General features: G+C 35.6%; 1 protein-coding gene across 2 annotated transcripts in view; it reads right to left on the reverse strand.

Annotated features, from left to right (window-relative positions):
* Positions 1–634: 634 nt before the first annotated feature.
* Positions 635–22297, reverse strand: part of LOC142332854 (alpha-amylase 3-like) — a 40248-nt gene continuing 18585 nt past the window's right edge. For both annotated transcript variants that reach the window (XM_075379523.1, XM_075379522.1), the window contains 4 exons: positions 21772–21935; positions 19342–20565; positions 8165–8403; positions 635–902 (listed from right to left, as the gene is read on the reverse strand). In XM_075379523.1, coding sequence (XP_075235638.1) covers positions 677–902; positions 8165–8403; positions 19342–20565; positions 21772–21882 — 1800 coding nt within the window. In that variant the 5' untranslated portion in view covers positions 21883–21935 and the 3' untranslated portion in view covers positions 635–676. The remainder of the gene's footprint in view (positions 903–8164; positions 8404–19341; positions 20566–21771; positions 21936–22297) is intronic.

The raw sequence follows: 22297 nt of genomic DNA on the forward strand, positions 1-22297 counted from the left end.
CAATTTAGAATTGAAAAGGTTTTATTAACAGATTTCAAACAAGATGATTTTATCCTTTTATCTTCAGGATTCCTTTTGTAAGCTTTTTTCAGAAAATTTACGTGAAAGATTATCTAAAAGAAAAGTACATTTTAATTTGAAGATACTTTTCCTTTTTTAACTTCATCATTGTTTATTGTAGCGGAAAAGGATATTCCCTGAATTAGTTATCTATTTCTTTGTTTAATTTATTTTTATTATATTGTGTGTAATTAATTGCTCTATTAATCGTGTTTGTATATGTATTAATTTGGTTTATATTTGAATATTAGTACAGAGGAATATGAGTCTTGAAAAGAACGACTAGAAAAATTATAATATATCGATCAAAAATGTTAACGTTTTGATTCTGTAAAGTTAAGTAATGAGATCTACTAGAGTTAGGGCGACTGAAAATGTTTTGAAATTATTAAAAAAATAATCTTATACTTATAAAAAAGTATTTTGCTTGGCGATTCAAAGATTATATTCTTAAATACAATAATAAGAAGCGTAAGTAAATTTAAAAGTAGTTTAACAATATCTACTTTTTTAAAAAATGAATTTTGATCGAGTGACTTTTATCTCCCCATCCCGGTATAAAAATAAAACTATCAATTTTTTAAAACAATTTTATTTATAATATAAGAGCATCATTTTACAAATCAAGTTTTATTACGTAAAATTCACCAGGATTTAAAATTAATTTATGGAAGGTTATCGAATACCCCGATTTTCCCTCGTGGTCTACCATTACCTGGCCTCCAAAAAATATCGATGATAAATCTTTAACCGTTCTAGATTTCCCCACATTACTGAGAATTATGTACGTATTTCTTCGTGGATAACTTCTTTCCAGCAGGATTAAATTGTCATCAAGATATCTGAAAAATTAAACGCATGAAAATTAACTTCGATCGCCTTTAATTACGCATTAATTAATAATAAATCATGCGAGGTCTGATCTTGAAAGGGGAAAGACAGGGGGAAAGGGGAAAAACTTACGTATAGAAGTAACAATACAGGAATTTAAAGAAAAAACTTATGTATTATTCAAGAGGATAAAAATTTTAGATCGGCCAAGGATATCGTTCTTTCGACAAAAACTAAAAATGAATCGGGAGAAATTCGGAACAGCGTGTATTTATTACTAGAGAAGAAACTAAGTTTGAAAATAAATAAGACTGAAACAAAGAAAATGAAATACGGCAGAAATTAATGAGGAATTAAAATAACAGCGCGTAGTACATCAGAAGGTGCAGAATTTTTGTTTTACCGAACCCTAGTAAAGTTGTAAAAGACGAGCGAAGAAAGGATAAGCAAGGAAAGCTTTTGCGTAGAAAAGTAATCTGCTGCGCGTACAATAAAGGAATCTAAGACAGAACGATATAAATATTTGTATGGAATGTAGATGCGCTTTACGGTAGAAAAGCAAACGGGAAAAAATTAAGGTCTTTGAAATACGGTGTTACAAGAGGATTATGAAAATTAGACGGAATGATAAATTTTGAAAAAAATCTTAAATAAAGAAAAAAAAAATGCGGCAAAATCCTGTAAACAAACTAAGCTGGTAAACTGTACATTAAGATAACATAACAATGTAGATTATTTGGGACTCAGAGTAGAGGGATAAATTGAAAACCAAGAAAATGTTCAAAAACCGTTTAAAAAATTTATTTAAATTTGTTTTTAAGCATATTTTATGCTTTTTTAGGATTTCCTAAACAATATTTAAAAAACTACCAAAATTATTAAAAAGTCTTTGTAAATAATTTTCCTTACTACTTCAAAAGACACGTAAAGTAGTTAATCATGTGTAATACACACACGTTAAAAAGATACTATATACACATTGTGTATATAGTATCTTTTTAACCGTACGTAGTATTTTTGCAAAATAGTAACGTGCGTTAAATTTTGTAACACGTTTTACTCGATCGCTTTTAAAAGTAATGCTCCATCGCATTTTAAACGCCAACATTAAGTAATCAGACTTATATGTTACGGTTTCAATAGAACTACTTGTAAACCCCCCTTTTTTTATTAATTTAGACATTCAGATCTTTAGTTATCTATATATTGTTGATATTTATACTTGGTTCCTTCAACATTTTATATTTTCCAACTACCATCAAACCGGAAATAAAAATACTTTTAATCGCTTTCTATTTAAATAAAATAAAAGTCGGGTCCACAGAAAAAGCCTTCATCACAATATGACGGTTTAAAAAAGCAAACAGATTTTTAAAGCAAATTATAGTAGCGATAGTATATGATTTTGTATAAGCAGTGCTTTGGGTAAAAAATGTGTTGTGTGCTAAATCCTCAGCATTTGTTGTGTGTGTGCGCTCGCACACATCCTCCCTAGCTTAGCACCGGTATGTGCCGATCGCTAATGGAAAATCCAAATTCGTTAGTACATGTCTCCTGGTGGTCAGGTGTATACCGGTTATATTATTATACATCGATATACCGTATACATAGATCGATATATATCGAAATTTTGGAAAAATTTATTACTTTTTAAACGGATCCGAATTTTCGAACGAAAATCACAAATATCTGGAAAACGGTCCGTCCTAGCTTTCTGAAAAATCGTTGATCCCCAGACAGTTACCCCATCCGCCCGCAGTGATATCCGGCAGATGATAATATTTTCAAACGCCCCCGTAGCGTCGTTCGGAAATCGGTGAGGGGTTGTGACGGGGTGCCACCGAAATGTCTCGGCAACCGCCGGTCCGATTTTCACGATCGAAAGAGTTTATGTATCAGCAGGTCGAGCACTAACAGTTTAACGCATCTAGTACACTCTTGATGACCGGATCTTGGTTATACCGAAATTAAATCGTTTAGCCCTATATTTTGATCGCACTCGCCCATCGTAAAACGTACCGATCCGATCTATCGCTAAATACGCTCAAACCTGTGCGCTAGCGCAGCTGTAAAGTATAAAATTATGAAGACTAAAAAGTAGAAAATATTAAAAAAAACCACTCGTATGCGCTAATAAATAAAAAATAAATATGTAAAAAAAATGTTTAAAACGATCGTTAAATTGAACGCACTAAAAGGTAAAAAATAATTTTAAGACGGATCTCAGAATGGATTTGACAACAAGCTTTGATGATGATACGTAATATTATGGGAAAGTCATAGCTTCAAATTTAAAATTAGATATTTTTGCCGATTTTTTCTTACGCGTGATGAATGGCCTAAAACGTAGGGTGCAAACACGTATAAGAAAAAATCGGCTAAAAAATCAAATTTTTAATTTGAAACTACGACTTTTACATAAATCTTACTTATCACCGCCAAAGCTTGTTGTAAAATCCATTCTGAGATACAGTCCTAAAATTATTTTTTACCTTTTAGCGCGTTCAATTTAACAATCGTTTTAAACATATTTTTTATTTATCGATCTGATTGTTTTTCTTCATAAAATAATGAAGTATAACCAAAAAGTAGGCACCGGAATGCACCGATCAGTAGCGGAAAATCCCGATTCGTTAGTATCGATTTCTAGAGTTAAATTTGCAATTTAACTTTCGTTATATCGATTTTCATCGTTTAAAAAAAAAATAAATAAATAAACATATTTTTACCCAAGAGGTTAACAATTTTGGATACCTAATAATCCCATTCCGAGACGCCGCCGCAGCCCGTTCGGAGGGCCTAGCTACGGAGGCGTGTCGTGTAGCTAGTATAAATTAATAAATAGGTCTAAAATATGGATACACTGATAATTCAAAATGTTGTCTAGTTTTATTCGGATTGGATTTTATCTGCATCGGATCGGTTGGAGGTAGGCGCACCGGCATCGTGTTACGGTTATATCGGTATTGTTTGCGATTCGATTTGGGGTTCCCTCCGGTGGGGGTGGTTGCGCTGCGGTGGTACGGTACCCGTGCGACCGGGGGTGCGGCTTCCCTCCGCCGGTGGCGGTTCTGATCGTTTCTTGGTAATGCCACGCGAGACATCACGATCGGATCGGGTGGGGGTGCGGGGTTTGTCCCCGCACCGCCACCTCACGGAGCGTAATGAGGTCGCGTTCCCGTTGTTAGGTGACCTGAATCGGTCGACTTAATCGAGTTTAGGTCTGAATTTCTACGTTGCGTAAAACATAATTTTTATCGGTGCGAGTGCAGCACCGATTTAACTTTAAACTCGTTCGTTCTCTGAGGCATTCACAGTCACGAACGGTGTCAGATATTTACTAGGAGCGAGGTTCCCGCTTCCGCGGCTTCGGTCAGTCGGTTTGAGGGAATCTTGTAAGGTTGGATGTGAAGATATCCGTTTGAGGCCTACGTTTTGTATTTTACCGACTGCCGAGGCATTTACATCGGTGGCATCCCTACCGAAGGCCTGACTGACGACTGAGATGTAATCGGTTAGAGGGTCTAAGCCCCTCAGGGCTTTGAACGAAGGAGTTGGTGTGGCGACCGGTAACGTCAGAAGGTGGATGTCTTCCTCCTGCGGGGTTGGGATGCTAGTTTTATTTAGGTATGTAAAGTTAGAACGTGGAACGTATTCGATAGGTTTGATAAAACAATACTTTCAATACACGACATTCTAAAAACAAAGAAATCATTTTTGTTTTTTACTAGTAACTAAGATTTGCCTAAACAACCGTAAACTTGAAGATAATAATCGATTAAGATTATTTTGCGGTTTAAAACAAACTATATATGTTTTTTTTTTAACTACCCGTACTTAAGTTTGGTACAAATAGCATTAAGCAAATGACAAATTTTTGATATTTATTGCACACGTAGAACCTTATAACGAATCTATAAACAGATTACTTTTTGTTGAAACAGAATTACAGATTTTTTGTATTTTTTTCTTTTATTTTAAAAATCCTCTGTGACAATTGTTCGGTGGCAAATTGTAACTTACAAAATCCGTAACCTCAGACTGTTTCTGGTTTTGAAGCGTGATAACTGGCTCTTAACCGTTATTATTTTATTTTCTACATTAGGCTTTTTTTGAAAATACGATATATTTGAATTATCAATTTATACGATCGCGTGTGTTTGTTTGTCGGTTCCGTTACAAATTCAGTATTATAAAAGTTATAATAAACTAATTTTTTATTTTAATTTCAAAATTTATTATTAAAAGCGACCGGGAAGGGACTCAAATATCGCCTTACTTATGCCTCCAAACAATCTTTATACAGAGTGTTCGGAAAGTTGCTGTGCACTGGAAGTGTATCGATAAAACTTTCTTAATTATTACTTTGTATTTTCATTACGATAGCTGAAATAGTTTACAAAATGTGTTGAAAATGAGCTCCTTAACATCAACGCAAAGTGTTTTCAAATACTTTAATCCGCTGATGTACTGAACCGTCTCATATGTATGCCGCTATTGTAGGTTTTAGTCGGTCAATCGTACATAATCTGTTGAGATACACCGCTTGTGTATCTCAACACTGCAAAAAATATGAACGAGTGATCCTTAAAAACACGGATGCTCTTGTATTTAAGCGGCCACAGGAATACTTGTGTCGTAATACGGATTATATCCGTCGTAACTTCAAAGCAAATTTCGAATTTCTGGGATAATGTTTTCGTCATCAAAAATGCTTTACGCATCTTCTTTCCCAGGCACGGTGGAACATCAGTCCAAGTCTAACCCTACAAACACTCCTCGCAGACGCGCTGCTCATCGGCTGTGCGTCTGCGAGGAAGTCCAGTCGAACGAACACGTGATGTTCGTCCGCCCGGCTCTTGAAAGGGGCAGAACTCGGGCCGCCCTGGAACTTAGAGGTCAAGGGGAAAATTGGCCGCTCACAAGCGGCGAGAGCCGCATTGTCAGACCGTGCGGGAGTTCCTTGATGCGGTCGCTTAGTTCGACCGATATCGGTAGTTTGCCTAAGGGAAAAGACTCCTATCGCGCTGCTGTAGGAAGCTAACCGAGAGATATGGCAGGCTACCAGCCATATTAAGGCTCCAAGCGCTTTAACGGTGGACAGGTAATTTTTGGCGTTCAGCGGCCTAGGCGTGGCAGCGAATCGCTGTCTTTGACGCGATAAATTTAATCGTTGATAGTCATATATGTTTTAGTAGTCGACATGGTGCGCCTACCCGTTTTAGTGATATATGACAAGCGGGCGGTGGGACACGCAAGCGAGAAATGTACGGTACCACGCTTGCTCCGCTCGCGCTTTTAGGTTAGCTCTAGGAACCGGTTAGGACACTGTTCGCTAAACTGTTTCGAGGTTCAGTAGCCGTTTGCGATACAGATATTGGATCTTATACTTTAGGACGACCGAATGGGGTGGTGGTGGTGGGAGAAATGCCAAGCAAACCGATCCGATCACCGAAGACATTTCGTAAAAAGGTCATTGACCTGTAAGCTATAACGCATCTTGTTAGAATCAACCGCGATTAATTTCCACTGCTGTTTACCGACTAATAAAGTTTGTTAAAATAGCACAATAATGATCACTATTATCTCTATTTTCCAAAAGATTGGACTTACGTTGCGAGTTCTACACGCCCTGACCCAGACTGCAATTTTTGCTTCGTGTTATTAATGACGTTTAGTTGTCAACTATAATCGTGTATTTTGTGAATTAATACACCCTTCCGGATGAAACTGTGCTTCATCTGTAAAAAAAGTAACGTCAAGAAATTTTGGACCAAAAAATATTTAACCGTCGACAATAATTTTGTCTTTTGGCACGATCTGTAGGTTTCAGTTCTTGAATACAGATTACTTTGCGGGGGAAAGTTTCAGTTCTTTTCTTACAGCTTTATGTACGATAGAAAATCCAATATGTTACTGCTATGCTAACTTACGCATCGACTTTCGGCCAAAGCATCCGAAATATCAAGCGGCTTTTGTGTTTAGGTAGTTTTCCACTTCGATCGGCATCTTCAACAGAGCCCGTTGCCCGAAATGTTTCAGTAAGAGTTCAAAATGCATCAGGGTGAGGAACAGGAGTGTTTGGATACTTTTCAAAAAAAATTGCGCTTCGATAAATCAGTATACTTGTCACCTTCACGAAAGACGTATTTAACGAGAAAAATGCTTTACTCTACCAAAAGAACCGTTGCGTTCTCGTTTCTACCGTTTCCGATATCGACACACGACGTCATGGTTTATTACCGAGTAACTCCCGATGACCCACCGGGCGACTAATCTAACGCCGAAAGAATTCATCGCTTAATTCTAAAGCGTACTGCACAGCGACTTTCTGAACGCACTGTACTTTTATACGTGAAAAATATAGTAGCACTGTTGAGTTCTCTTCACAGTTGTATCTATGCGATAAAAAATTGGCGCTTTTTTGGTATAGGTCGAACGTTCAAAAAATCTTTTGGAATAGGTTAATCTCATTTTAAACAAAAAATTATTTATATGAAAGTTATAGAAGCGCATTAATAACAATTATAACATAATTTGTATTATTATCATCGTACTGAGAATGAAATTTAACTACCGTATCGACAAATTTGATCGATTTTCACTCGAGTAAATAACAATATTAGTTATTAAAATAATATTGAGAAATTATCAGGTTGTGTTTAACCGATGGTTTTGTTTCTTGTTATACAAAAACTTCTTGACAACGGTTAGTTCCCGTTATTCAGTTATTTATTATTTTACATAGTTTAACGTTTTAATTAATTTCTGCAATTAAAAACAGTTAATTACTGCTAAATAAATTGTTTGAAGTTGTTCATCTCTTAAAAAGAGCACAAGCATAACCGATGTACCGGCAATTATACTCAATTTCTATGACTTTTATCGAGATAAAATAAATGCTACTACAAAATTAGATGCTTTGTTATAACACAAATAATGTAATTATTATCACGATAGTCTAACTCTAGCTTACAGAGAATCATAAGTTGTAACATTTCTCTTCGGTGTAAATAGCCAGTCAATTTTTAATTAGAATTAACAAAGCGGAAAATATTTAATAAGTACAAAAAAATTAAAGCGACACAGAACATGCTACCTTTTTTATCAATAGTATACGATATCATTTTAAACTTTTACTTTTTTTAAATTAAGTAATTACATTTTCCAATTAATCTGAAAAAACAGTACACAACAAAAGACATTTAATTACAAAAAAAAAAAATGTGAAGAATAATTAAGTTAGTTGATGAATTAATTTTTTACAACAAACCTTATGGCACTGTTTGAATTCAAAACCCTTTCCTTCCATATAGCATGCATATATATACTTGGATTATTATCTCTGATATTACTAAGAATTGAGATCACTTTTTGTCCGCTTGAAGGTCCATATACTTTGGCTTCCGGCATCCACGGTAACATTCTAGAGTGAGTAAAACTCTTGATACCATCAGTGCTTGAAGACCACTTCATCGGTGCTAAACTATGTACGTGACTTATATCAGATCTCTGAAAAAAATTAATATCGATTACATACGCAACAACTGTAAAATTGTAATTTCTTCCAAAATTTGTAGTAGTGCAGGTAAATTAAACGCCAGGGTGTGGCATATTTGTTAATATATTATTATTACTCTACTAATAACAAAGTTCTTAATAACATTATTATTTTTGGACGACAGACTTAAAAGATTGAATTTATAATATTAGAAATTTGTCGGTTCTTGTCGATCATTGTTTAAGGAAATGTACAACTGTCGACTTACGGCATCGTTCCGTACTTATCTTAATCTCATCGAGTCATGAGATCGCTTATTGTTCACGAGTTGAACAGATTGCGATGAACACATTAGGAATAGAATATATACGAGGGTTATTTTTTTTCAAGGTCCGATCGGTCGCGAAATAAAAACCCGCGCAAAAGTCGGATGAACCTTTGCGCATATGTTTTGCGCAGCGTCTCTAGTATGGCCTTCAATCACGCCGCGTCACCTCGTTTAGTTCTGAACACGCAGCTAGCACGTAAACATGTCTACAACAATAGCATCTCCCGCCGAGTGTGAAGTGCGTGCGGTAATTCGATTTCTTCAGGCTGAGGGGTGTAATGCGGCTGAAATTCATCGACGAATAAGTAATGTGTACGGTGAAACTTCAACGAGCGACAACGGTGCAGGAACGTTAAAGCAGGACGAACAGATGTTCATGATGCAGGCGGTCGGCGAAGGAAGCGAGTGTTAACCGATTACTCTCGTTGAGCGAGTGGATGAGGCGATTCGAGAAAATCGTCGGTTCACAATTTCTGTATCGAGCGATTAGTTTCCTGAAATTTCAAGGTCGGCTCTCTACATCATTGCGAGTGAGAGACTAAAATACCACAAACTGTGTGCGAGATGGGTTCCCAAGATGCTGTCCGACCTTCACAAAACAATGAGAATGGACGCCTCCCTAACGTTTCTCCAGCGCTACCGCAATGAAGGAGAAGATTTTTTGAACAAAATTGTCACAGGGGACGAGACACGGGTCCATTTCGAAACTGAAGAAACAAAAGAACAATCCAAACAGCGGATGCATTCTCATGAAAGCACAGGCGGCTTCGTTCTATGACGAGGGTATTGGAAAGTTGGTACCGCGCTACGACAAATGTCTAAATCGGAGCGGCGACTATGTAGAGAAATAGCGTAACTATGTAAGTACTTGTTACAAATAATTTTTTTTTAATTTTCACTGTGGTTTTAATTTCGTGACCGATCGGACGTTGAAAAAAAATAACTCTCGTATTATGGCATTATATACAACTTTTGACCCGTGCTGTGCTCCTTTATTTTCTAAAATATAAATCAACAGATAAAAAGCTAGCTAATGCAATTTAGTAAAAGCACGTGTATGAACAGAAGTGTAAAAATGAAAAAGTATAACCTTGACAGTAATAGAAAAAGGGGCTATCAATTTTATGCAATACATGTGCTTGCTGATTTTGCATTAATCTTGTTTAGTAGTTTGAAAATTATCTGACGATATTATATTTGCGTCACAGTTATTTACTTGTTTGTTTGAAAGTTATCTCGATGACTAGGCCAACGGATTTATATAAATACGCGTCAAATTTTCACTGTAATCATACCGTTTCTTTATTGTCATCATATACTGTACGTATTATCTTATGCTTATTTAATCGACGTAATTTCTGATATCGGTTATAATTATTATGAATCAAATTAGTGAAATTACATTTAAACATAATTAAATAATAATACATCAAATATAATTATGTACTTTATATATATATATATATATATATATATATATATATATATATATATATATATATATATATAATTTTATTCACCGGTCTAATTGCAAAGATTAAATACATAAATACATACTTTAATTAATAACTGTAAGTTGGAAATAACGAATATTTTATTTTAAATAAATGTATAAAGTACTAACTCTATTTAAAAAGAATAAAAGTTAATAACAAATAGTGTAAGAATGTAATTATTTACTTTATTTAATTTGTTCTCCAATTTAATTACACACATTAAATAAAAATTATATTAATTGTGTGCTGGAAACAAAATTAATGTTTGGTATTTCTTGCAATTTAAATTGAACTAATCAATATTGTTTGTTACAGCGTTATCGTATTGAGAAGAACAGCCCTATCATAAGATAAATAGTTCCTAAATATTTCATTTAAAATGCTTGCGTGAACTAATAACACTACTTAAGTAAATAACATTTATTAATTAAAGTTGTACGTTGTGTTAAATATGTACTAGGGAATAAGTAGTAAAAATCATCTAAAAACCTAACTATTAATTATTTACGGTTACTCTACGAAAAATCAACTTGAGTATAATTTACCTCTTTAATAACGTAAGTCGCATTTAAAATAAATTTTGTATTATTAGTGTAAATTTTTTCTTATTCGATATGTTTGAATGCGAATATTGTTCTACAGATGTCCTAAGAAATCCCAACCCCGTAGGGGGAAGACACCCACCTTCTGACGTTACCGGTCGCCACACCACCCCCTCCGTTCCAAGCCCTGAGGGGCTTTACCGGAGGTCATCTGTAGACCCTCTAACTGATTACATCTCACAGTCATCAGCCAGGCTTCGGTCGGGATGTCACCGATGTAATGGCTCGGCAGACATTTGCATCAGTAAAATGGATATCAAATTTTGCCTTCATTTAGGCCTCAAACGGACATCTTCACATCCAACATAACATGATTCCCTCAAACTAACCGACCGAAACCGCGGAAGCGCGAACCCCGCACCTAGTCCAGATTTGACAGCACCATTTGTGACTGTGAATGCCTCAGAAAACGAACGAGTTGAAAGTTAAATCGGTGCTACATTCATACCGATCAAAATTATGACTTACATAACATATAAATTCAGACCTACACTCAAATAACTCGACCGATTTAGGTTACCTAGCAAGGGAAACCGGGGATAAACCCCGCACCGCCACCCGGTTCCAAGTCACGATCAGGACCGCCACCGGCGGAGGAAAGCCACGCCCCCGGTCGCACGGGTTAACATACTCCGGCGGCGCGGCCACTCCCACCAGCGGGAGCACAAATCGAATCGCAAACAATACCGATATAACCGTGGCACGATGCCGATGCGCATACCTCCCACCGATCCAATGTCTAAGGCGGAACCCTAGCCACCCGGGATCCTACCACGATCGAGTACCTCGATTAAACTCCCTCTGCAGACCTACACACTGCAAGGGCGCGATGAAAACCGGTCACTATACACCACTCCTCGCGAATCATCGAATTAATATTGCCCCAAGAAATTTTTTCTGCTGATGAAACATTCGGTTGTGAAATAGGTGTTGAAAGAGGATGAGGGAAATAGAATGCCTGGTTCATCTCGTCATCCGCCATCATCTGAGCGGGAAGCACTCTTTCTACGTAGAAATGAAAGACAGCGGAGACTGGAGCGGTCAGAGTCGGATACTAATAAGAACGGTCAATATCGGATGAGAATGAGAATGTAGTTCTTTATGCTCATTTGTTAGACGACGGCAACGATGACGTACGGCAGTGTCACATTAGATGCGGTAAACGACCCTACGATTGAAATAAAGCGATGTAGAATTCTCATCGCCACTACCAAAGGGTCGGTAGTGACAGAAAGTAGCTTTCATTTTACTCTATTATAAAGATAGTTCTATTTTGCATAAGTTTCTCAATAGAAATTAAATTTCCCATTTTTAAAAGAAAAGAATTAAGAGGGAAAGTATCTTAGAAAAAAATTTAGTCGGCTTCCAGGACGTCTGGTCCACACTGTAAGGACCTTACAGTGTAAGGACCACGTAAGTGGACCACTTACGGTAACGTCAACCTCAAGTTTAATGTCCATTAATTATTTAGTTCACATTACAGTTTCGTTCATCGCACTTATGTCCACTCCAGGTAGTATCCATTACCGTATTGTCTACTAAAAGACCTTTAAATAAAGTCCATCGCATATCTGTCTAGTACGCTTACCGAGATAAATAAAAAAATAGAAATATTTTTTTTTATTGTGTATGTATCCCAGAAATAATTGACATACCTATTAATTAGTTGTTACAGATTTCATTCATCAACCGATTCTGCAGGGTTCACCTTTATTCTATACGCGACAACTCTCAAGTAAGTTGTCATGCGTTGTTCGTCCTAATATTGTTGATGTCGTTCCACAACTTCAACAATGTGCGTTTGGTTTGCTAAATGTTTTGTTCACAGGCGGTCTTATGTTAATGTGGCCTCCTAGCAGCCGGGTGATATCTTGTTGATTTTGTTGCTGTTCATCTATCATTGTATTATGAATCTCCATACGGAGGCACGGTGAAGTCATCAACTTCTGAAATTTATTATGCCAACCCTCAACCACATTGTTTGTTCTCTGCTGGCCACTTATCACTAGGTCGTACGCGTTCCACATTTCGACAGGTAATCTTGCGCCCTCGGTTCTTCGTCGGCCTCAAGCTCATCTTCCCATTACATATACCCGCGCGACGTATTCCACCAGACCGTCCAGATCCTTTGACATTATTTCAACAATGTCAACAAGGACATCTTCCACGGGAACAAATGGTAATCCCAGTAGCAATGCGATTTGTTTTCGTACTTCATTCCCTATGGTGTTATAATCTGCTGCTAATCCCACCGACTGAATTTGACGCCAGATCGATTGAGACCAATGGAATAAGCAACCCTTTATGTTTGCATTTGGAAAACTTCGTCAAGCGCGTTAATATTTGCCAATTCGAAATCCATCATGATAGTTCCAGGATGTATATGGATATTTGCTTCTCGAGTTGTACGAGGAACACGTTCGTACAACAGTCGATGCGTGTCCTCCGTTTTCCGCGGAGTCAGAGCGTATATAAATAGGGAGACGTTCCCCCGAAAAATACCGTGTAATGTAAATATTGCATGTATTGATTTGGCGCCGTCTTAAAAGTACCGTCCGCGAATATTATTGGGCTAGCAGAGAACAATCTCAGGTTCTTCATTGTGACAAAAATCGTGACAAAAAAGTATTCTGTTCTCATCTTCTGGTCCGGAATCGTACAAAAGGTACCTCTCTCCAGCACGAGTAACACTATTCATCAGGAATGTCAATGTCTTGGAATGAAGCAGGATCAGGATAAGTAGGTCGGCCTCTATTTTGATTTCGATTAATCTATCGTCGCAAGCTGCCTGGCGATTAATCGTGTTGAGCTTAATGTTTCTCTTTAACTACGGGAACTGCACAAACTGCAAAATTTTATGGATTTTGCTCACTCGAAGTAAGTTTCTAATCACCCTTTTTAGGGTGGAGAAATAACAGATATATTAGAATTTGTTCCGTAGTGTTAGTACGAGTTTAGGATAGAGATCGAAGGGCCTAGTTCGTGGGGAAAAAGGGGGGTAAGTCGCTTGCGCATCGTGGAGGTGCGGAGGATATTAGACATCTACTTTGAGGATATATCCAATCATTCTCTAGTGCATTACACGCATGATGTTGTCCAGTATGAAAATCACTATAAAGCTGTCAACCGAATTTTTTGCACGGTAAACATCGGCTTAAGGCCAAACTACAAAAGCTGTTGGCGTCAAGGTACACGAGTACGGTTGGTCGGAATCGCACCCATCTAGGATGTATGTTGTGTTGACATTGCATATTTCTTAACACACACCAAATTGCCGCCGCGGATTCCTTTTTCTAGGAACATGTAGATTTCGTAGTCTGTAGTCAGTTCGAGTTAGATCCTCATTTTGTACAACATCGCATCGAACGAGAATCTAGGTAGAATGAAGTAATGCCAACATTCTAATCCGTACTTCCTCCAACATAAAGATCTAAAATTTTCGAAAATGTCGAACAGGAGCAGCACATTGCATTTGAGGCAAAGATCACCGAACGTGTTTATTTTGAAACGGTCCTATTTTTTTGCGTGCTCGTAGTCCTCTTCGGATATATCCGTCCCCGTGAGAGCTGTAGAATTTCTCTTTCGGTGGAAGAGACGTCCCTTCCAGCGTATCTCACGAGATGGTGTTCTTATACGACTTCTTTTCGAGTAACTAGGATCAGTTACGAATGAGGGGCCCCTCCTCTGTATACGATAGGGTCTGTTGGGATCACATTTTGAACAGTCACCGGTGTAGAAAGATGGACTACGAAATGCACGCAATAATTCATAGGAATGTGCTACTCCGTGGAAATCGTGTTTGAATTTTGGAGTTGGAATAGTACGTCACGACCGGTTTTAGGACTATAAAAATCAGAATAACAAACTACGGGAAATCGAAACATATGATAATAATTTTTGTAGTGTAGTACAAGTTTAGAGCCATCTTCCTGTAGCTCGAGGAGAATGACTTTTCAGGGGGGATTGCTGCAGCACTTTTCTAGATGATCTACCGTGTTTCTTGCGCAGATTTTATCATTGTAATAAGTGAAACATCTTTTACAGATTTCTATACTATGATGTTTCGTCAACTGAGTACGGATCAATCTTTTGAAATCGGAGATGAAGGAAAAGTGTTCATAGTCACCTTCAACTATCAACAGAGGAGGTCAAAATGATCATTATCTTTTCTTCATACATACCTTGATCGGGACGATGTTGCCATTTTCATATACCGATAATATATTCAGAAACATTATTTTTATTCGAATTTATAATCGCTCACAGATAATGGGAAAATAAGGGAACCAAAATTGTATTTATCAAATAGAACTTCATATCGCTTACCTACCCGCTCACGATGTTGACTGCACACATTTACGTCATCCACTTAAAATAATAATCATTATTATTTCTTACATTAACGTCCTCGTGTTTGTTTTGGATAAATTTAGAAAGGGAATGTAACACGATCCTCTAAGAGGACGGTAACAGTTTATTCATTCTAAAACACCAACGATGCTTAAAAGCGCCCATCCGCTCGGATTTTTTCGAAATTAGCCTCTTCTTGAAGCAATATTCGATCGCTTCTTGTATTGAATTTTCAATACAATTGAAAATTACAAAATTTCTTTTTAATACCGATATCCTGAACTCGCTTACTAAAAGTTTTTGTAAAAAAGCTCTATTAAAATATTATATTTTATAGTACCGTAACATGCTACCGATTCGAATAACAACATTCCGATCTCTTCCCTCACTGCTGCTAGCTGCTAGAAGCGTCCAAATATCCTTAATCTCATTATCATTATTTTAGAAGTAGTTAAACAGCAGCTAAATGCATTTCCAATGAGGAAATATCGGCCGACTTGTTCAACTGTTGCAAGTCTTGCTCTTTTGTAACGGAATTCCCAATTTGAAATATTCCTGCAAACGTAATTTTAAATTAAAAGTGAACATTTTTTTACAATTTCTTAGCGACCAACCATCCTATGTACTACTGAGGGTGAACCTGTGCAATCTGGTAACTGTTTTAAACCCATTTTCCTTTTTAATGTTTTTAAATGTGGAGAGTTCATTTCATTAAACATTTCGAATTGATCGTCGGTTTCATTAAAAACGAGCTCAGCCTTTATTTTAATTGTTTGTATCTATGTCTGAGTGAAAGAACTTAAATTTCTTCTGTTTCAAGGAGTTCCATACTCGGTAGATACTTGCCCTTCTTAGGCAGCATCCATGTCAAGAAATGTTTATTTTGATGCTTTATATCTAAGGATTGCGAGTGAGTGAATTGTACTCTCTGAGAGACTGCCTTTCTGTCAAATAAATCATCAAACATCTGTTTTATCGAAGAGGCTTTCATAAAGATCCGTAATTCCTCAACCTCAGTTCTATTAAATTGTTATCAATCTGCCTGGCTATTGATCTTGCTACATCTAAAATCTTCTCACATGTTAGCATGTGAAACACATTCATTAGAGCTAGCTGATTGTCCTCCATACAACTGGCATGGTTTTGAAGAAAACTATGCCAAACCTTGCAATGATTTCCATCACAAGATCTCTGAATTGCTAGTAAAGATTTTTAAAATTAAATGTCATCTGTATCGTAAACTAATGATGGAAAAGAACTTTCTCTGCTCCTCTTCCTATTGCCTGCTGCCATATAACCACAGTAAAACTGTATGTGTAATTTATCACATCTTGTAAGCTTACATATGTTGAATTATTTCAACTATAATGGGATGATGCCCATCAGTAACAAGGTTGAGTGAGAATAATGCAAACTGTATAGAACTAGTCTTTATCAGAGGCATCTTCTTACTGAGTGAAACTTTGACATAAAAAACATATTAAATGACAACACTGGACATAACAATACTTTTCCTTTCTTTTTCCTGTTTAGCCTCCGGTAACTACCGTTTAGATAATTCTTCAGAGGATGAATGAGGATGATATGTAATCAGTGTAAATGAAGTGTAGTCTTGTACGACATTCTCAGTTCGACCATTCCTGAGATGTGTGGTTAATTGAAACCCAACCACCAAAGAACACCGATATCCACGATCTATTATTCAAATCCGTGTAAATATAACTGGCTTTACTAGGACTTGAATGCTGGAACTCTCGGCTTCCAAATCAGTTGATTTGGGAAGACGCATTCACCACTAGACCAACCCGGTGGGTTGGACATAACAATACTAAGCTTCACAAAATGTACCCATTTCAGTTTTTGAAATAAAAAAGCTAGCCAACAGAATATGGAAGTTCCTGCCCACTTGATATAAGAAAGACCTTCAAATTTATCTGTACAAAGGCAATTCATGATCAACTTATGAATGAACCAGATATAAAATTTTAATGTTATCAGATATAAATTTAATACTACGGCAACTATAGTTTCTCTTATTAAAATATACGACAGCCTTATTATTACAATACACTATAGTAAGATCTTTTAAATTCACAAACATTCCTCTTCAAATTCTTCACCTTACTGATAGGGCTGTTGCTCTCCTTGTAGTTTAGCAGATTATTTTACATACAACAGCACTGTAACAAGAATTGACAGGGCTGTTGCTTTCAATATGATAGGACTGTAATAAATATTATTAATTAGTCCAATTTAAGTTTTAACAAATACCAGATATTAATTTTATTTCCAGCACAAACTTAATATAATTATTTAATGTGTAAATAAACTGGAGAACAAATTAAATAAAGTAAATAATTACTATTTATTTTCTTATACATATTTAGCACATCTTACACCAAAATTAAGAATTTTATTATTCTCAAGTATAGTTAGTACTTCATACATTAATTTAAAATAAAATATTTGTTATTTCCGGCTTATAATTATTAATTATTAAATAAAGTATGTATTTATATATTTAATCTGTGAAATTAAACCGATGAATAAAACATATAAATGCATAATTATATTAAAATTAATACTAATTATATTTAAATGTAGTTTCATTCACCTGAGTGATAAAGATTATAACTGAAATCAGAAATTATGTTGACAAAATAAGCACAGTAAAATACATACAGTATACACTGACAATAAAGGACATGGTATGAATGCAATGAAAATTTGTCACATATTTATATAACTCCATTGGTAGCATTGAGATAACTTTCAAACAAACAAATAAAACACTCTGACACAAATGTATTATTGTCAGATAACTTTCAAATTAGTAAGCAAGGTTAGTGTAGTCAACAAATATGTGTATTGCACAGCCTCATAATTGAGATAACTTTCAAACTAGTAAACAAGGTTAATGCAATCAGCAAGCATGTGTATTGCATAAAATTTCCAATCACCATGACTTATTTCTAGCACCTGGCAAAAAAAATTATGACATAATAAAAAGTTGATGTCACTTGAAAAATTGGCACATGAACAGCATGTGTAAGGGTCTAAAGTCCAAGGTTGTCCCATAATTCCCAATTTTCTACTACTCTTTACCTTTCCCCCTGTGATGTTGACACATAAAAAAATGTAAAAGGTTAATAAAAAAAATTTTTTTACAAAGAAGAAAAAATTGTCTTTGATGTTATCCCAAATCTGATCAAACTTTATTCAAAATTTTGGTTGCATCTCTGTAATGGTTGGGAGTAGCACAGTGGGACAAAAAGCATTGTGTTCAATTTGATGTACTCTAACTTTTTTTAGGAAGTGGGGCAAGAGGTTTTCAGTCAGGGTACATCTGTGCTCGTAGCAGTGCTGCTGCAAGTTAAGTTTGTGTATGAGCATGTGTGCAAAAACTCCCCTTACCAATTCATGTTAGAGTTTGCTGCAGTATAGATCCTCCATCAGAATGTAGCCTTGGCATCAGAATGAGAGTACTAGTGAAAGAAAAAAATCTTTTATGCCATTATTCAAGCATTACCAGATAGGTATTTAAAGTGTTTGTGTGCATGTAAGTGTGTGTGTGCATGTGTTTGTGTGTGTGTGTGTGTGTGTGTGTGTACGTGTTATCTAATACGAAATAGAATTTATAAATTAAATTATTGAAAATATTATTTAACATAAATTTCCATTTGTTCAAGCAACATGTAAAGTTTTTAACTAAGTGTTATATATTGCATAAATTCATCTAAACTATAATTATGTTTAAAAAAATTAACAAAGTACAATATTAACTAATAAAAAAGTAATCAACAAAAAATTCTGATTATATCCAAATTAAATACAATATCTACTAAAGAGATGTTGAAAGATATATTTACAAAGAAAATCTACAGAAAAACTAGCTAGTTTCTTTCTCCACCACAAGCAAATATTACTAGGCATTAGTCAGCGAAATTGATGTACCAACAAAAATACTTCCCATAGTACCATTGTAAGCATGGCAGATCTCTTTTGACTGTTTCAGTGATATTTTATTCACTGAGGTCTATCCTAAGTTTTTTCATTTTTGTTTATTTGATGTTTTCATGGTCCCATTTAGGTCACATGATTAAACATTTACTGAATTAAAAAGTACTTTTTCAACATCTCTAAAATTAAAACAAACAATTTAAAACTACTTACCTCTCCATTTGGATCATGTATATTATCCAGTCCAAGTTCATCACCGTAAAATATAGATGGTGTACCTGGTAACATCATCTGAAGTGCGATAGCAGCAAGCGTTTCGTTGTGCGATTGTAATCTAGAGGTTAAACGAGTTGTTTCAATACCACCTGATGACCACAATGGCCACGGATATCCAGGATTTGATAAAATAATTCCTTTTTGAAAATAATCTAACAGTTGAGGTATTCTTTTTATATCATCTATATAAATATCTATTAAACTAAAATGTGTTAGTAGTGTTGTTAATTTTGCATTGATGTTTATATCATTGTTAATTTTTTCTAATTCATCTATAACACGACTAGAACATACTAACACCTTATCAAAACCATCTTTAGAGTTATGTAGTAATGATCTCCATTCGATTATTTGATCGATAAAATTTTCATCATCAACGTAATTTTCTAAATTTTTCATATAAAAACCATCTACGTTTTCGTGTAACCAAAACTGTAAAATTCTTGTAATGATTCCACGGTCGTGATTATCATACCAATTATGTTTAATTTTTGTTTCCAGTGGCTGAAAATTAGCCCCAGTTTTATTTAAATGGCTATTCAAAATATGATTATTTAAAATAACATGTGTCATGGTGTTCGGATTATATTCTTGTTTCTTATCGTTATTCATTTTTTGATATGATACATCATCCTGTGAATTTAGTTCCTTGAAATGAGGATACAAAGGTATATCCAATATAACAGATATATTGTTTTCGTGTAATTTTTTTATCAGTAAACGAAAATCATTAATTGTGCCTAACGTTTGTTCAATTTTTGTTAAATTTTCAATATTGTTGTAATGTTCAGGATAATGTTCGGATGGAAATATCGAGTTCAATTTAATACTTTGTACACCAATATTACGTAAATAATCGATTTTCAAAATTATACCGTTTATATCTCCTATTCCATCATCATTTGAATCTTTAAACGATCCAGGAAATATTTCATACATTAGTGAACCTTGATACCAAGATCTTGGTGGATCACAACGTGTCGGTAACGTAGTTACATATGCGATTACAACACATATACAAGCTACCATCATTGACATTACGCCCCAAAAACAAAATTTACGTATTAATGGCCAGTTCCATGACACAAAATAATAATCTTGTTGAGATTTTCGTATATTTAGTTGTATACCACACAGTGTTGGTTTTATATTACCGTTTTCCTGGAAAAAAATAAATAAGAATATTATCATTATTCAAAAACTTAAAATCAAAGGAAAAAAATTTATAGTTACAATTTAAAATTTTTCAAAATTTATAATTTAATTCTTAAATGCATGAAAAGTTTGCCCTGTAAAACCTATAAACAAATGAAATGAATAACTTTTTAAGCTCCTAAGTCTATTGTGGACAGGGAGCAATGGACAGGGGTGTCTACGCTGGTCCCAGGCATCCTACGGACCAAATCGATGGAGGCTGCAGAATGGGGCTTGGACCGACTGTCCTTCTTGAAAGTAATTGGCGCCGTTCCACCCCCCAGGATGGATTCAGGACATGCCAAATTTAGGTTTAATCTAAGTTACTTTCATTTCACACTGGATTGCTTTGTTTCATGTATGTTACCTATTTATATTATTTTATACTACGTCTTATATTATGTTTATTTTGCTATTTTGTACTCCTTTATAATTTATTTATTGTCTTGGTTTTGTATGTTTCTCCTTATAATTGTGTTTTCTTATCACATGTTTTGCTTTCCTGATATTTGTCATCCAAAGGTGCAACCCTATAAGCCCTTTTCGTAAAAGGTGTTTAGGGGGGCTGCTGTATGCCTCAAGGTGAGGCTGGTGCTGGTCCTTTAAAAAAAAAAATATATATATAAAATAAATAATAATAATAATAATAATAATAACTGGGAGATGGCTAAAAAACTAATGTAGCCAGTGGGGTCGAAGCGTGGAACCGTGCAGGTCCAGGGAAGTAGCTCTTTTGCTGAGGACGTCTTGGCCTGGTCACACTCAAGAGTGACTGGATCAGGACACTCTGATGAAACATTAAGGGCCCTTGAGGTTTGAAGGGTGGGCACGCGACCGTCAGACGGGGTATGCATGGGGGCACACTCAGACCCCGACTAGGTGTAGGGATGGGGAGGCGTATCACAGTATTCAGAAGCAAAGGTCGTGTTGCTTCAATGAACCAGGAGGGATCCCGTTGGGAAGGCCCAATGGGTGGACAATGCTGAAGGGTGGTGGCTGGACATTGCTGCGTCACATAAGGTCAACCGAGGCAACATCTTCTAGGCAGTTACCGATTGGCCTTGTATGGTAAAAAAAAGCTCTTAAGTTTATTTTTATTGGCCTTCCTGTTAGCAATTTGTTAATTCTTTGTTCTGTAAATTTCTCATTATTAATAAAATTTTATAAATGTACCTGACAAGTAACGTCTCCGGCTAAATTATGATAATGATGAGAATTAAGTAATTGTGCAGATGCAGCAGTTGTGTCTTGTAATACTGAGGAAGACGAGGATGAAGATCCCATACCGCTCTGAAGGCTGTTATGTGTTGTAAGAGCTTGGCACTGTATTTCACCACCTACATTAATAATAATAATAACGATTAGGATTAATATACGATCGGCTATTTATACAATATTAAAGGTAGTAACATTGTTAATTGTATCAGTTGAGTTATTTTTACCTTCCTTGATAAAGGTAGTTGTCATTTCAAATCATGAGTATATACATTACTGTTTCCTTTTTTGCACATGGGAATATGATAAGTAATATTTGCAGCTGTAATGTTTGGATTTTGTAGTTGTAATGGATTTTGAATTCAGATCCTTTCAAACAAACATCCACATCGCTAAATACAACAATTTTACATATAGTATATGTAACAAATCTTGACAAAATTAACACTATGAAACATAAAAACCAGCTAAATCTTATAAAAGA

The sequence above is a fragment of the Lycorma delicatula genome, chromosome 12 (assembly GCF_047948215.1).
Source record: "Lycorma delicatula isolate Av1 chromosome 12, ASM4794821v1, whole genome shotgun sequence".
In the NCBI taxonomy this organism is placed as follows: Eukaryota; Metazoa; Arthropoda; class Insecta; order Hemiptera; family Fulgoridae; genus Lycorma; species Lycorma delicatula.